Source organism: Mytilus trossulus, chromosome 6 (assembly GCF_036588685.1).
Source record: "Mytilus trossulus isolate FHL-02 chromosome 6, PNRI_Mtr1.1.1.hap1, whole genome shotgun sequence".
Lineage (NCBI taxonomy): Eukaryota > Metazoa > Mollusca > Bivalvia > Mytilida > Mytilidae > Mytilus > Mytilus trossulus.
The window spans coordinates 23,734,185-23,750,691 of record NC_086378.1 but is presented as its reverse complement, the minus strand read 5'-3'; the positions used below and the strand labels follow the sequence as shown (position 1 = coordinate 23,750,691).

The 16,507-nt window shown below is 32.0% G+C and overlaps 1 protein-coding gene across 1 annotated transcript; it reads right to left on the bottom strand.

Annotated features, from left to right (window-relative positions):
* Positions 1–8,106: 8,106 nt before the first annotated feature.
* On the bottom strand, positions 8,107–15,009 carry LOC134723266 (uncharacterized). Its single transcript, XM_063586885.1, has 4 exons — positions 14,797–15,009; positions 14,034–14,060; positions 11,273–11,683; positions 8,107–8,642 (listed from the first exon to the last, which is right to left on the bottom strand). Exons 1-4 carry the CDS (start codon positions 14,861–14,863, stop codon positions 8,227–8,229), a joined length of 921 nt encoding a protein of 306 aa, XP_063442955.1. The 5' UTR covers positions 14,864–15,009; the 3' UTR covers positions 8,107–8,226.
* Positions 15,010–16,507: the final 1,498 nt, after the last annotated feature.

Genomic DNA, 16,507 nt, shown 5'->3' with positions numbered 1-16,507 from the left:
TGTTACTGCATTCAGTTGTACTTAAAAATAAATATGGATTATCTTAAAATGCAACAAATTCAACATGTGCATATTGTCATGAAATCCAGTTTGTTCTTCAAGGTTTTTTTTCAACATTTATATAGTTTTGTGTGCTGTAATTTCTCTAATATTACTTGGTGGAATTTCTTGAAATTTTGTATCTCATGTTACATAACTATGTTTTATTTTGTTCAGTTTGCAATTGTTCAGATATATATAAATGATATAGATGATAAATCTTTAATATTCTTTTTTTTTTTTAAATATATCTGTATGTAACTAAAATTTCTTTGATATATCTAATAAGTCTTATGTAAGTAAACACTTCCATTCCCAAGTTATCTTTTTTTTAATAGAAAGCAAGGAATTGTAAAAACGTTTTAATTTTATTTATTTCTTTAAAATTCATAATTTTAACCTTAAAATCTACCATTTTTCTTATCAAAAAGTAATAAAATGTTGCAATTTTATCAAGCTCATTAATTATTTTATACTTTTAAAAACATTTAGATAGTTCTAAAAACACCTATTGTTATTATATAAACATCCATTGAAATATTTTTGTTGGCATTCAAGGAATAGGTCACACATAAAATGTTGGCATTCGAGGAAGACACCCTAATAATACATCTTGTTTGATAAAAGAGAATACATGTTAAAAAATTTATTTTTTTTAAATTTGAAGTCTAGAAAACGACAAAAGGTAGAAGACAGGACATATTTTTCTAACATATACATCTGTCTTGTATTCAACTAAAGTCTAACCGTCAATATGCATGCCCAAAGACATATTCAATTTCTTTTTCTTTACAAAAGTATAATTCACTTTGTGGATACAGTATGTTTAAGAAGGCTTAGAAATAAAATTAATAACAGATATAGTGAAGGATAAATTAAAATTTTGCGATAAATGAAAACAAACTTAAACAAGAAAGAATAATTATTGGAAGCTGTTTAATCATATATAAATATCATTTTTTTTAGATATGTTGTGAGACTGCTTGTGACTACATATTCGTTGATGATATGTCTAAAGATGGATTTTTTTTAAAGAAAATAGCTTTAGCTCTTAGATTTATTTTTGGTTGTAATTATATTATTACGTTCACACACAACAGTCAAGAATATTTAGTCAGGTTATAATTTTTACTTGCACAATTTGTTTCGGTATCATCGGAAATAAGATTAAACAACACTTTTAAAATTGCACGTGTTTTTCTGGATTCAACTTCATCCGGAACGCTCATAGTCGACTATTTGAAAACCAAAGGAGGTTATAATTCAATTAACAAAGAAAACAGATTAGGTGACCCCATGGTTTTCCTATTCTTATCTGAAAGCATGCTATAAGAGGTTGTGCAAGAAAGCTCTTATAGCATGCTTTCAGATAAGAATAGGAAAACCATGGGGTCACCTAATCTGTTTTCTTGCTACAAATTAAAATAGGTAAATTCACAATACTTTCTATAACAAAACTACGTTATCTCCACTACTATCTGAGTTATCCCCCCTTGTTTGGCAAAGTTAATAAAAATGAATCGAACACAAAAACGGTGTATTATATAAATAACAGCCGAAATATGACACATATTTTTCTATTTGTTCATTAAAGGTCAAGACATGAATTACATACTACTCTCAATATGTCACATTTCAATAAACCAATTGTTATCTACTTCTTCAACATTCAAGATGGACGAATACACCATAGCCACCTTTATCACTATATAGCAAACAAATATTTCAACAAAGAAACAAAAAATGCAGGTACATGTTCTACCTGGAATCATTTTAAAGTTTATAGGTAAAGTTGTCATATATCATTGATAAATACGTGGCTCCTTGGCTATCACAAAACTGCTTCGACATAGTGATATTCTTCATACTGTTAATAATGTCCCCCTTTAACGAGAAAGATACATTTAAGTCATGTGTGATTTCTCACATCGGTGTATTTTTAACACATATAAAATAAGGTAATGTGGTATGATTGCCAATAAGACCACTATCTACCAAATTCGAAAACCCCAAGAATTTAATCAACTACAAGAAACACGGGTCTTCAATAATGAACCAACGCCATGCTGTAGTGAAAACTATAATACTATCATCAACATATGAAACAATTTAAACATTAAGATGATGGTTGGCTTAATATTCACTCGTAATTAGCGACATAGTAATTCATAACCAAAACATAAACCTCAGTCCTACTTTGACAGTGGGGGGTTTTAAAAGCAGATTTGATCTTTTGATTTTTCAGTAGATAATGTACTTTCCTTTTACAATTTCCTTTCAGTTAGTTATTTTTGTAATTCTATTTGACATCTACTCTCACTGAAACATATTCATCTTTGCACGTATATCCTTCGAAACGAGATTGAATAGATTAATCCGTCTATCGGTTTTCAAGACACATACAATAGAATTTACACTGCATTTCCTGAAAAGAATGATGCAAACTGTTATGACGTGTGCATGTTTTTTCTTGGAACTATTGACTTAAACTGAAATTTTATTGGTGGGTCTTGGGAGATTACCTCAGAAATGCATAACACATATCTAAATATAAATTTATTACAATGTGGAACTAAGGGAGAAGTTTATATCCTTAATGTGGTATCTTTGATATAAGATATCTCAACGCAAAGAAATCTCACGGTTAGTCCTTTAGTTTTTCTAATTAATTGCAAAACTATAAATCCTGTTAAGGGAAAAAGGTTGCGTAAATCATATTTGACAGTATCAAATACAATATTTTGTATAGAAGCTTTATCATTGTGTGTGACATTTTCACAGCATTAATTATCACAATTATCATGAATATAGTAGACATAATGTAACCACCTGGACACTTATTCAGGATATTATTACAACGAGTTCAATATATTATCCAACATGGTCAGGTTTAATTAATCATGAAATATATCAAGGTGAACCAGCAATCAAACTGTGTGCTAATGACTTAACCAAGTGATAATTATAGTATATATCCATATTTGATACAGAGAAGAAGAGAAAGTCCCTCCTTGATGCTAAAACCCTGACAACAATATCAGGAAAATAAAAAAATCACAAAGGAAAATTCACAACGAAACATTCTTTTTAATATGGCAAAATCAAAATTCAAAAATAAAGTAAACAAATGGAAAACAATAGTCATACTCTTTTATATATAGATACAGGTATTTATTGATTTCTAAGATGATGTTTAGTCAAATATTCACTCGTAATTAGTAACATAAAACCTCATATCATTAACCTACTTTGACAGGTTGTTTATAAAAGTAAGTTCGACACGTATGCAACGAGCTTTAGATTTGTCAATTGATAAGAACGTTCCATATATTTCTTTTTGTTAACTATTTTTGTTATTTTAGTTTTACAGGTATTCTCACTAAAACAATGTTCATGTTTGCTCGTGTATCTTTCGAAACCATATTTCATAGACTACATTGACTACCCGTATATCGATTTCAAAGACAAAGTTAATCGGAATTTCACTGTATTTCCTGAAATGAATGATTGACACAATTATGACGTGTGGTTGTTTCTCTTTTGGAAATATTGAAATTAAACGAAATTAATTGACGGAGCTGGGGAGATTTCAACATATATAACAATGCAATAAAGCTTGTAAATCGTTAAAGTTTGAGACTAATCCCTATAATGTTGTATCTATATTATTAGATACATGTATCTTAACGCAGTGAAGTCTCGCAGTTGTCTGTTTTCCTCTTCGAATTTAGTTTCGAAACTTTAAATCGTATGAAGGAAAACTGTACAGTTACTAATATTAAATATGACAGTTTCCAATGCCATATTTTGTCAGGAAATGCTATCATAGTGTGTGAAATTTTCATAGCATTCTTTAGCACAATTATAGCAGACATAGTGTAACCACCTCTCCACCTATTTGGGATATAATTCAGACGATGATATTGTTGTACATTTACATTCATTTAAAAGATAATATATTGTTTAAATACTAAGTACTCCAACATAGTCTGGCTCATTTAGTCATGAAACATATCAAGGTTAAAACCACCGTACACACATAATGTTAATGACCTAGCCAATTGAAAATTATAACAACATATTATTATGTATTTGATATATATTAACCTCCCGTATACGTACATATCTTAATTTGATACGGAGAATACTAGTATGCGACAATCCCTCATCGATGCTATGTTACAGTCTTTGATTAACACAAGAAGCATAACATCGTATGAACTTCTGACAATTAATGATTTTACCCTGCGTAGACCTTCTCTTGAAGAAATATATAGAGAAATATGTGCATCAAATTGTAAAACTGTTATTCTATTTGATAATAGATAATGATGAATTCAACCCTGTTTTATAGCTAGCAGACATAATGGGTACAAATATCAAAAGTGGGTACAACTGTCAAATATTGTGTTATAATCTTAATCACTACAAAATAAATAATTTCATGAAAGATAAATAAAATAAAGGAAGATATACTACTAGTAAACATTTCTATAGATTGAGTAACTATCATTTAGTTTTTCATCAATTCATGTTTCTTTGGAAAACACATCACACCTTTTTAAAAGCGGTATTTGTTTTCGATAATGGCCACCTTTAAACAGATGTTAACATTAAAGTCGTTTGTGCTGGTATTGCTTTGTATTTTTCTAACAACACGAAATGAGGTGATGATGTAAAGTTGTCAATAAGACTACAACCTATCAAATATCGCAGAACAATGTTTCAAACAACTTCAGGGCACACATGTCTTGAACAATGAACAAATGCCATTCAGTATTGTACATTGTGAAATTATGACCAGATGTGTAAACAAGAACTATCTTTAAAAAAGATATCCGACGTATTTATATTTGAGTATATGTTTAAAACTATCATTTCGATAACTTTCAGAAGCAGAATGACTTAATGATGCAGGACCTCTTTAATAAAAGCTCCATCTGAATGTAACTACAAGAAATTCTTTACTAAGTCTGGTTATATTAGAAAGGCAATTTAATATATAAGAATATTGTGACGACACCTAAAATTTTTATTTGTCAAAAAATCTAGTGCAAATAAAAATAAACAAATATACATTTTCTACTGTTTACATTAAACTTAATTCGTGGTTAACAAAGCTAGAAAATATTGGTAGTATAAGTAGTAGCTTTCTGTTTACATTCACCAAAACCCCGCGGAAATCTCACATGCGTAGGTGCGTTCTTAAAGTCATGTACGTTCGTACAACAAAGTTTACATTAAAAATTATATAATTATGTAATTGTCCCGAATAAACAGCTGTCATGGATGCAAAGAGCTATTGGAGAAACAATTATTTTAATAAAAATATAAATCTTTGTAAGATCTAGTTCAAATATTTATAGTTTTTCACTTGCTTTTACACGATATAATTTTCGAGACGTTTTTTCAAACACAACCAAATCACCCAACATGACAGCATTTTGTCCAATCACAGAATGGATTTTCGAGCATGCGTAGTCTGTTGCCATAGTGAAGCGTCCTTAAGTTCAAAGTGCACAAACCGAAACTATACCGACATAAATGAGAAAATAAAAGTTTCGATTTCAGAAGATTAGCGTTCAAATATTCACTTCTAATCAGTGAATTACAAAACCCAAATCAGCTAACCCTCTTCACAACTGGTCTCCTTATAATAAGACAATGTTCATATTAGTACGTGTAGGCTGCTCTACACTGCTTTTCAAAAAACGAATGATTAGAAGGGCTTTGATGAATAGATGTGCCTTTCGTAAGAAATAGTAGAAGTTATTTAGAAATTTAATAGAACTTGACAGCAATCCTTGAGAACTGCATAACAGACATAACACGTTTTTTAACGCAAGTCAACATATTACAGTCCGAGACTCAGAGAGAGGTTATATCCTTTTATCTATAATAAAAATCATGATGAGAAAAGAATACTGCTAATAATATTAAATTTGAAAGTATCCAAAAAATGAATATAAATGTTTTCCAGAAATTATATGATTGTGTGTGACATTTCAACATAAAATTGAGAATGGAAATGGGGAATGTGTCAAAGAGACAACAACCCGACCAAATAAAAAAACAACAGCAGAAGTTCACCAATTCCCGCACCCGGAGGCGTCCTTCAGCTGGCCCCTAAACAGATATATACTAGTTCAGTGATAATGAACGCCATACTAATTTTTAAATTGTACACAAGAAACTTAAATTAAAATAATACAAGACTAACAAAGGCCAGAGGCTCCTGACTTGGGACAGGCGCAAAAATGCGGCGGGGTTAAACATGTTTGTGAGATCTCAACCCTCCCCCTATACCTCTAACCAATGTAGAAAAGTAAACGCATAACAATACGTATTAAAATTGAGTTCAAGAGAAGTCGGAGTCTGATGTCATTTATAAGCAAATAATAGCAGACATGTATTTAAAAGAAAATATTGTTGCAATACTCCAACATGGTCCAGTTCATTAAATCATTAAATATATCAAGGTAAAACCAGCATGCCTACATAATGTTAATAACCTATCCAAGTGATAATTATAAAAACAAATGTGTGTTGGATAATTATATTAACCTCTCGTATACATAAATATCTATATTTAGTACAGAGTAAAGGTGACAACCCCTCCTAAATGCTATTTCATAATCATTAGCTAAATTTATTATCACAATTGTTCCGTCTTAAGGATCCCAACATTCCTTTTAGTTTAAGAGTCTTTTAATATCAATATGAACTAATCATTGTCAGGTGAATGTTCTTCCTTCCAAATGTACATTATATCCATTGACCGCGCCTTATTTGATAGTGTTTCTTCTTACAAAACCTCTCCGAATCATTTTGAATTTCATTTTTATTTCATTTTGTTTTATTCAAGCACATGGTCATTGCAAATTAAATGTCAAAAAAACAATCTTTTATAGATCCACTCACCCCGACATGTTTTTTGTATAATTCTTTCTGTAAAATACAGCTATGAAATTTACTATTTGTACATGTGTAAAGTCTGGAGCACTTTTTATTTTTTAATTGTCATTGAGGACGCTAGCGCAAGCACACATTCTATAACAATTGGGAGTCAAAAATGTACCTTTTTTTCAAGTCTAATTACATGTATGACCAATTTGGGACTTAGAAGACATTTAAAGTCTTTATTCGCCCAATAAACTAACAACATCGTTCGAAATTAAAAAAAAAACTGAAAGATTAACAAATGAATACAAAACACAACATAGAAAACTAAAAACCAGTAACAAAACCCTATCAAATCCTGGTGTGCTAACGGATGCCCCTGCTCCACATGTTAAAATCGTCGTGTTGACAATGTAAGTACAACCCCGTTGATAAGTCTTATTAGGTCGGTCCAATTTGGGGAAATATGACAGGATTGTGGTTACAACAATTAGAACATATGCGTCGTCATCTATGAAACAGATATTACCTACAGTCCACCCAACTCGTGTAATTTCAAAAGGAATGATTTCAATTTTACTAACTAGAACCCTTGTTGTAATAGCTTCCTTGTGAGTAGCAGCAACCCTGTATTAAAGAATTCAAACACAATAGGAAACGCAAGAACATAGTATCGAATGGGAAAATGAGCTTCAGTACAGGTGATGTAGGAATGTTGCAACATTGAAATAGGTAAGCTGAAATCATCTTGTTATCGTATAGTTTAGATCTCACTCGACGCTCATTGATTTTTACTTCAGTTCAAATTACTAGCAATTCGACACATACAAAAACTTACAGGACATGAAAGATTTAAAGCGTCCAAAGAGCTTTCCTAGAACGCTCAAATCCCCCAAAAATAATACACTATGTAAGGAAGGCTCCGTGTTGAAGACCGTACTTTGAGCTATAATTGTTTACCTCTACAAATTGTGACTTTGAGGGAGAGTTGTCTCCTACCACATCTCCTTATATATTTGATATAAACTTTGTCAGTACTGACTACAAATGATACGCATTTCCTCTTGGACTAGCAGGCAACATCATAAGTTAGTGATATGTCTTACGTTTTGAAACTTTATCACCATTTGCCTTATAGAATGGAGAAAAACAAAAATAAAAACAAAAGATGAACTGAAATTTTAATTCTTTTAACACGATAACATAGTTTCACTTTGTTTTATGGCGTCATACTAATCCTTATGCGGTTAATGTTAATTCGGTGCTATCTATGATTTAAATGATATCTCAGTTGTGTGTCGACTTCAAACTATCTGTATGAGAAGCAGGTTTTTGAAATGTTTGGTTCTGAACATTTAGTTTTGAGGATCTCAAACAGTTTTTGGTAACACATTCTTTTCGTTTTTTCGGATCCGGTAATTCTGAGCATACTTTACACAAGGCATCAGCTAGTATTGGAATGACTCTTTCTGGATTATTTATATCAATTTTTCTGGCAATGAGGTATTTCTTCACATTTGCATCAATTTTCGCTTTGTCAGCCTTTGTCATTCCAGTCGGTATAGACTTTTGCAAGCAGAATTTCGTCTGACATTCAAGTTTCTTTTTATTGTCCGTAAATTTTGAACATGCCTGACACAAAATATTTGTCAGTTCTGCCACAACAGCTTCTCCTGGAAAGTATTTTGGGAAAATGCTTGCACCTGGAAATTTAAACGAGAAACGGTTAAATCAATAAAACATGAAAATCTATAGTGCAAATAGAAGATCACAAAAACCTATGAGACAGTTCAATTGGCTACAACAACAACTACAATAATAACAACAACAGTTTATGACAACAACAGCAACAACAACAAATTTATTAGAGTCTAACCTCTTTAAGACATTTGATATAAAACACAATATAATATTAAGAGATCAATGTATAAAAGAGCCACTCTAAAAATAGTTACGAGAGACTGTAAAAACACAGGTATCAACGCGCGCCTCCTTAAACAGAAAAGTCGTACATGTATCAACAAATTCAATTATTAAAAAAATATATAAATTTGTTCAGATTATTATATATATGAATATACTGGAAAATTAAGTTGATTTTGTATTCTGAAATGTATACGATACATTGTATCCTCATATGCTCCACGGTTCAGCTGCCAGTTTAGGTTTCAAAATTGCTTAACTAGATATAGGAAGATATGGTTGAGTGCCAATGAGACAACTCTCCATCCAAATAACAATTTAAAAAGTAAACCATTATAGGTTAAAGTACGGCCTTCAACCTGGAGCCTTGGCTCACACCGAACAACAAGCTATAAAGGGCCCCAAAATTACTAGTGTAAAACCATTCAAACGGGAAAACCAACGGTCTAATCTATATATTAAACAAAACGAGAAACGAGAAACACGTATATATTACATAAACAAACGACAACTACTGTACATCAGATTCCTGACTTAGGACAAGTGCAAACATTTGCAGCGGGATTAAACGTTTTAATGGATCCAAACCTTCTCCCTTTTTCTGAAACAATAGCATAACATCACAACATAGAAAAACATACGATAAAATATCAATTGGCAGACTTAACTCAATCAAAAAACGTATGATTAACGTTTGTTTAAGGGGAATTGAACAGAGAGTACGGTACGCCCGTTATAATTAACTTCGTATTATGTTGAAAATATTCAAAGTTTTAAATTATTATTCAAAATGTTGGCTTGCTGGATCGCCCTTTCAAATTCCGGCATTTGAACCAGATTTGTTAAACACTGCTGACACATAGACTTAAAGAGGTTGTTTAAATTATAAAAATAATGTTGGACCGTGAATATCAGATAGGCTACCGCGTCTGGCTACTCTAAATAAAGCTAAACTTTTTGTATAAATTCAATTTTCTACATTTGAACATGCCTGTACCAAGTCAGGAATATGACAGTTCTTGTACATTCGGTTTTGATGTGTTTTGTTATTTGATTTTGCCATGTGATTATGGACTTTCCGATTAGATTTTCCTCTTTGTTCAGTATTTTTGTGATTTTACTTTTTACCTATTGTCAACCTGTAATTTTAATCATGATCATTTTTAAATCACTTTTAATGTACGTCTTTAAAAGCTTATTATCATTAATGGTACAAATCTAAACGTGGAATGATTTAACCAAATTCTCAGAAATCTCCTCGTTATAAGAAATTTTAAAATATAAAAAAAAAAAAGTTTTTTTCAAATTCAGATTTATAAAAAAAGGGGAAAAAATAAATCTGGGATTCCCGAAAGTTTCAAAATCCAGAAAATCTAATTCATGCAAAATGTTTTCGTTTTTAACGTTATCCGCCACCAATGTAAGTGTAAGTTCATCGTTGTCGAAAAATCAATTCTAACTGATATTCCCGCGGTTTCAGAAGCCCGTACTTATTTTAGAAAATAGTTTTTTGTGTAAGGCACGAAAAAGGTTATTCAACTGATTCTTACCAAAACTATTTTAAAAATTATAACAGCAAAAGATGCAATAGGTAAAAACAGAAATTTTATTTCATTTGAATAGCTTTGCGGTGTTTCGTATATTTTACCATAGCTCGTATCGAAACCCTCCGCAATAACCTCAAGTATCATCTTCAAACTTTGACATATCAACGATCATATAATGATGAGGCTTAGAAACGGGGAAATGCGAGGCTCTGCCGAGCTTTTTCCCCGTTTCGGGCCGAGTCCTTATATCGTTGAAATGTCAAGTCAATACACTATAATTATTGTCTTTATACTACAATCTAAACAAAAACATTTTCAATTGTTGTTTGGTTATTTAATGATATTTATCTTATTTAAAAATATTGGTGAAAATTTCCCTTTAAAAAGGCCTCATATCATACAAGCGGCTGCTCAAATAGAACGAGTGCAGTATAAATAATTAATGAGTTATAGCCATTTAAGGACAACTTTACACACAGTTTGTTTTAACTTTAAAAATCTTCTCAAATGAATCAGTAACAATTTTGTATTTTGTTTCGTCAAGAAACATAGACACTATGGCTAATATGGAACATATGGGTAAATGCATTTATTTGCTTTTGACGAAAATATGACAGTTACAATGAACATTCAAATGGAATTTGTGAGTCACTATTGATGGAAGACTTTAGCAAAAATATAAAAGGTTAGCGATTAAGGCTCTTGAGAGCCTGTTGTTTGTTATTGCTATCTGCTATTTATAAAAGTTCACTGTAGTATGAAATTGTGAATGAACAGCCCGTTTAATTGTTTTGACAATAAGATAGAATGAGGAGTTATGCTTGTTGTCTGTAATTTTTCAGTCTGTATATAAATTTACTTACCTTGCTTTGTAAGACTTGGAGAGAGTCCAATCTGTGCCGCTGTCCTAACACAAAACTTCTGTATACATTCTTTTCGTTTGTTAGCATCCTTCATCGTGTCACATGTTTTACACAAAGCGTCTGATAGTATAGGCAGGATCGTTGTTTCTTGTTTGGGATCCCCTTTATTATCAATTATGTATTTGTTTATCTGTCGATCTAATAAGGCTTTGTCAGCATATGACAGTTTAAATGTCGAAGTTTGTTGCAGGCAATGTTTCTTTTTACATTCCAGTTGTTTTGTCTTGTCTTTAATTACGGAACAAGCTTTACACATCATATTTGAGAGCTCTGCCACTATCACAGTAGGTGGGATGCGATCTGGGAGGCCCTTGATAACTCCTATCTCACCTGATATTTTCAAGCCTGAAACTGCACAATGAGAAGTTGGATAGTTTTTATATGATATCAATTTTGCCAATATAAAATTCATAGGTCAATAATTACATTTGATGTATGTTTCATTATAATACTTTATTTTGATTGGCTAAATGCATATCATTTGTTATTCCGTAAGCAATTGTATCAGTCAATAAAACTTTCCATTCATGATAACACGTGGTCCCACAATAAAGTGCACTGGTGAATAAAATACAAAAAAATATAAAATTCGTATTTTCGTTATCAAAGCAAAAAAATGTAATTATAAATATTGAATGCTTCTTTTTGTAACTTTATAGGGTTGTTAAAGCGTTGACCGTGCGCACATTTTTAGTATGAAGCGCAGGCGGCTCGAACTTTAAAATTGATAATTTAACAATCTCGATTGGATAAATCCGATAATCCACTGGTATCAATGTAAGAATCTATATATATTTATATATGGTTTCAGATAACTCCTTGTACGTTTAGATTATCCTTTACAACTTGCCGGAATCATTGTTGTTTTTAAAGTACGTTGTTTTCTGCTCTAAGAAGTTGATGATGTCTACTTGCTAAAACTTTAGTGGCAGTCAGCATATGCATATTCAAAACTATAAACTGCTAACAATTCTCGCAATAGATGCAATGGGTTCGATAAACTTTGGACGGTAAGGGGTAAAATAGGATTGCCGCTAGTTAAACAATGGTGTTTTGGACATTAAGACCTCAAAACGCAACATACTGACCCCTGTAAGAGACATTTAACATACAACTCTAGTTGCACTCTCCCTGCAATAATCATTTGAATTTCACGTTAGCACCGACGGACATCTATACATTCCAAACAGCGAAACGGTCCCCAACACTTTGGCAACGGTTATGATACTACTGAGAAGACCGAATGATAATATTTCTGTACCCTAATCACCTCTACTGTCTACTGCAAGAATATATGAGCTGCATGTAGTATATATAAAAAAAAAGAAGATGTGGTATGATTGTCAATGAGACAACTATCCACAAAAGACCAAAATGACACAGACATTAAGAACTATAGGTCACCGTACGGCCTTCAACGATGAACAAAACCCATACCGCCTAGTCAGCTATAAAAGGCCCCGATAAGACAATGTAGAACAATTCAAACGAGAAAACTAACGGCCTTATTTATGTAAAAAAAATGAACAAAAAACAAATATGTAACACATAAACAAACAACAACCACTAAATTACAGACCCCTGACTTAGGACAGGCTCATACCTTAATAATGTGGCAGGGTTAAAAATGTTAGCGAGATCCCAATCCCCCCTAACTTGGGACAGTGGAATAACAGTATAACATAAGAACGAACTATAAAAATCAGTTGAAAAAGGCTTAACTCATAAGATAGACAAAAATACAAGTTGCCGGGTACTTATGCATCCCGACACAAAAAGACACAATGAACAGATCTGAGAGTATTTGCAGTTATCTGACAGCTAGTTCAGAGCCACTTACAACTAATAAAAAATGTAGATTTTCTCTTATGGCGGTATCAACGAAATATTATGAATAATAGGTCAATGAGTTATAAAAAAAAAATAACAACGAAACAAATAACCAAAATGACCAAGGCCCGTATTTCTGTGTATTTTACAGCTTTGGGTATGGAAGTAATTTCACATACTAATATTTCACATCGAATCAGTATTAATGAAAATGATCAACTATGATTTTTTTACTGAATGCTCCCATGGTAAGAAAATGAACTGAGCGCAAAAAAACAAAATAAAAAATGTGATATAGAAAACATAACTAACAAGCTTATTTTTTAAAAGTCTCCGAGACTCAGTATATAGACTAAAAATTAATGCATGTACGTTATCTATTTTGAATATTGTATACAATATTGTAGTGTTACTAGCTTTTGATTATGTTATGATACTTGTTTTCATTCAAGGTCTGCTGTTTTGGTCCCGAGGTCCGTAGGACCGAGGGCGAACACTGTAGACCAAAAAATACAAGGCCAATTCAAAATCAGCAAGTTTGTCAATAATCAACAGTCCGTATGACTGTAAGTAGCTACAGTTGGTCCATATGACAGTTAGTATACATAGTTGGTAAATATGACAGGAGGTAGATACAGCTAGTACGTATGGTCAGTCAGTTTGACACGACGTAGATATAGTTGGTCTCTATAATAGGTATAAGATATAGCTGGGCCGTATAGACAAAACTTAATTGTTAACTGGATCAAACAGCCATATTTCATGTATGGTTAATATGAGCTGAACTAGAATTTCATGTAAGTAATGCAGATTGAAGTATATTATGTTCAATTTCATAATTTAGAAAAAAACATGTTATTACTTTACTTACCCTTTCTATTCAGTGCATCCGATGAAACTAAATTAAAAAGGTAAAACATATAATCCAAATGTGTTCATTTTTAAAATTGTATGTATAAAGCAATTACATTCAATATTGAAGCAAAAATTTTCGGACTTTCTCTTAAGAATTATTTGTATCAAATTCGTTCCACGTTCCATGTGGTAGATGTATATTTTTATGGTAATGCAAGAATAAAAAAAAGTTAATCATGTGTCAATGAGACAGCAAATCAACGAAACACACACTTAAAACGATTAAGGCACGCACGTATTTCAGTGTATTTCTACAATTTTGGATTTGGAAAGTAATGTTGCACAATATTATTTACATAAAAGATACAATAACGGAACGTAAAACTTTGTTTATTTTTGCATGCAACTTTTATTTACTTTTTTCAGCTGAATTTTCGGAACAAATGATTGGTAAAGTAAAAACGGACTGATAGTAAACACAAAAAACAAACATGTTATTTAGAAATTAATAAGGTCTCTTATTACTAGAGTCTTTGGTATTCACTTAACAACTATAATAAATAATTTATCTATAATATTTCATGCTTTGTATAAAATAGTTCATCAGAATCTAGACTGATATGCTTAAAACCGCTTAAGACCATTTTTTTTAAAATATATATCGTAATTTACTAATCTATCGTAGGACAAGTAAAACAAATGTGCTTTCGGATCAAATCTTAACATAAATAGTTGTGTGCATACAGACCCTAAACTTGTAAAACACTTTATACACTTACCTTTACTCTTCGGTACACCAGATGAAACTAAATGTAAAAGGTAAAATATAAAAATGTATGTGTACATTTTCTTGTATAATTGTCCGTTTTAACTAAATGCGAAACTATGGACAGGTTTCTCGGACTTTCACTTATATATTATTTCCTGAAGTTTCCCTTTACGTACCACGTGTCAGAGGTCTTTAATAACATGCACGTTGAGGAAATGTATTTATTTTATGTTTCCTGTCCGTATTTAAAGAGAATGAAGAAAATAAATTAGGACACTATTTACTGTTGTCAGTTTAATAGATGTGGAATGAGATAGTTTGACCTCTTAACACACCATTAAGTGGTTAGCCATGTTTTCTTAAACAGTTCAGAAATGTTTATCTTTAGCCGGACTTATTATGAAATAAGGGAAATTTGTAAAAAAATATTTATGGAAAACCATTCCAAATGTATTTGTTACGTTTTTTTATGTTATGTGATGAGAAATACAAATAGCAAGTTTATCATAAATGACGTCGTTTTCTGTATGTGCATGTATATATATACCAAGGTCATTGGAAAAGTTATTGATATTTCAGTGTGCTTGGTTTTTTTTATAACGCAAATTGGAATATTTCTTTTTTGTCTGGCGAAAAACAAATGTCAGTATTTTTATTTAAAATGAAATGTATAAGAAGAGGAACATTAAACTCTTGATTTTAAAAATATATTTGAATAAACAATTTTGCTTTGTTCCTATTATTATCTTTTCTGACATCGGACTCGAACTTTTTTAAAACTGACTTTAACTTTGCATATAGCTATGTATTTGTTTATTCTACATTGGCTAGATGTATAGAATAGGGGCGAAAGATACCAGAGGGACAGTGAAAACTCATAGATCGAAAATAAACTGACAACGCCATGACTAAAAAAAGAAAAGACAAACAGACGAATAATAGTACTTAAGACACATCATAGAAAAACTAAAGAATAAGCAACATAAACTCCACCAAATGGTGATCTCGGGTGCTCTGGAAGTATAGGCAGAACATGCTCCACGTGTGGCAACCTTGTGTTTCTCGTGTTATTAAAAAATCATAAATAGTATAATTATGTAGGTCACACTCGTGAGAAGGTTGTTGAGATCTCACAAATCATCTGTCGCAAGACACTCGTGATGCAGTCGTACGATTTTCTCGCGAATACCAAATTTCGTACGATGCTCGCACATCAATGATTGTCTGTCGTACGACAGTGGTACGTTCGTCGTACAGAATATGTACGTCATACATTTACAATACAATTAGGCGCGAATGAATGTTTGGAAAAACATACCATCTACCGTTTAAAGACGATGGCTTTTCCACGAGAATGATTATGTTGAAAAGGCACCTTGTCGGACTCCAACAAGAGCAAAATATAGTCTTGTTAGCGTTGCTTCGAGCCTGTGAAAAGCATAGGAACGCCTGGCGTTAGTGGGTTAGGCCATGGATCGAACGGCGCCTGATGTTTGGGCAGTATAGTACACTGATGCAAGAGCTGGAACAGGAATCTGTCAGTGATTTCGTTTGATTAATGCGGACAGAGCCTGGCATGTTTCAAGAGCTTTTGGTGAGAGTCGCCACTTGCACCAAAGTTGTAAAACAGTCGGACGACAGTGGAACGACAGTCGCATGACAGTCACACGCGCATCCCAATACATGAAAACTTGAAAAATAGCCTCACGATTGTCGTACGA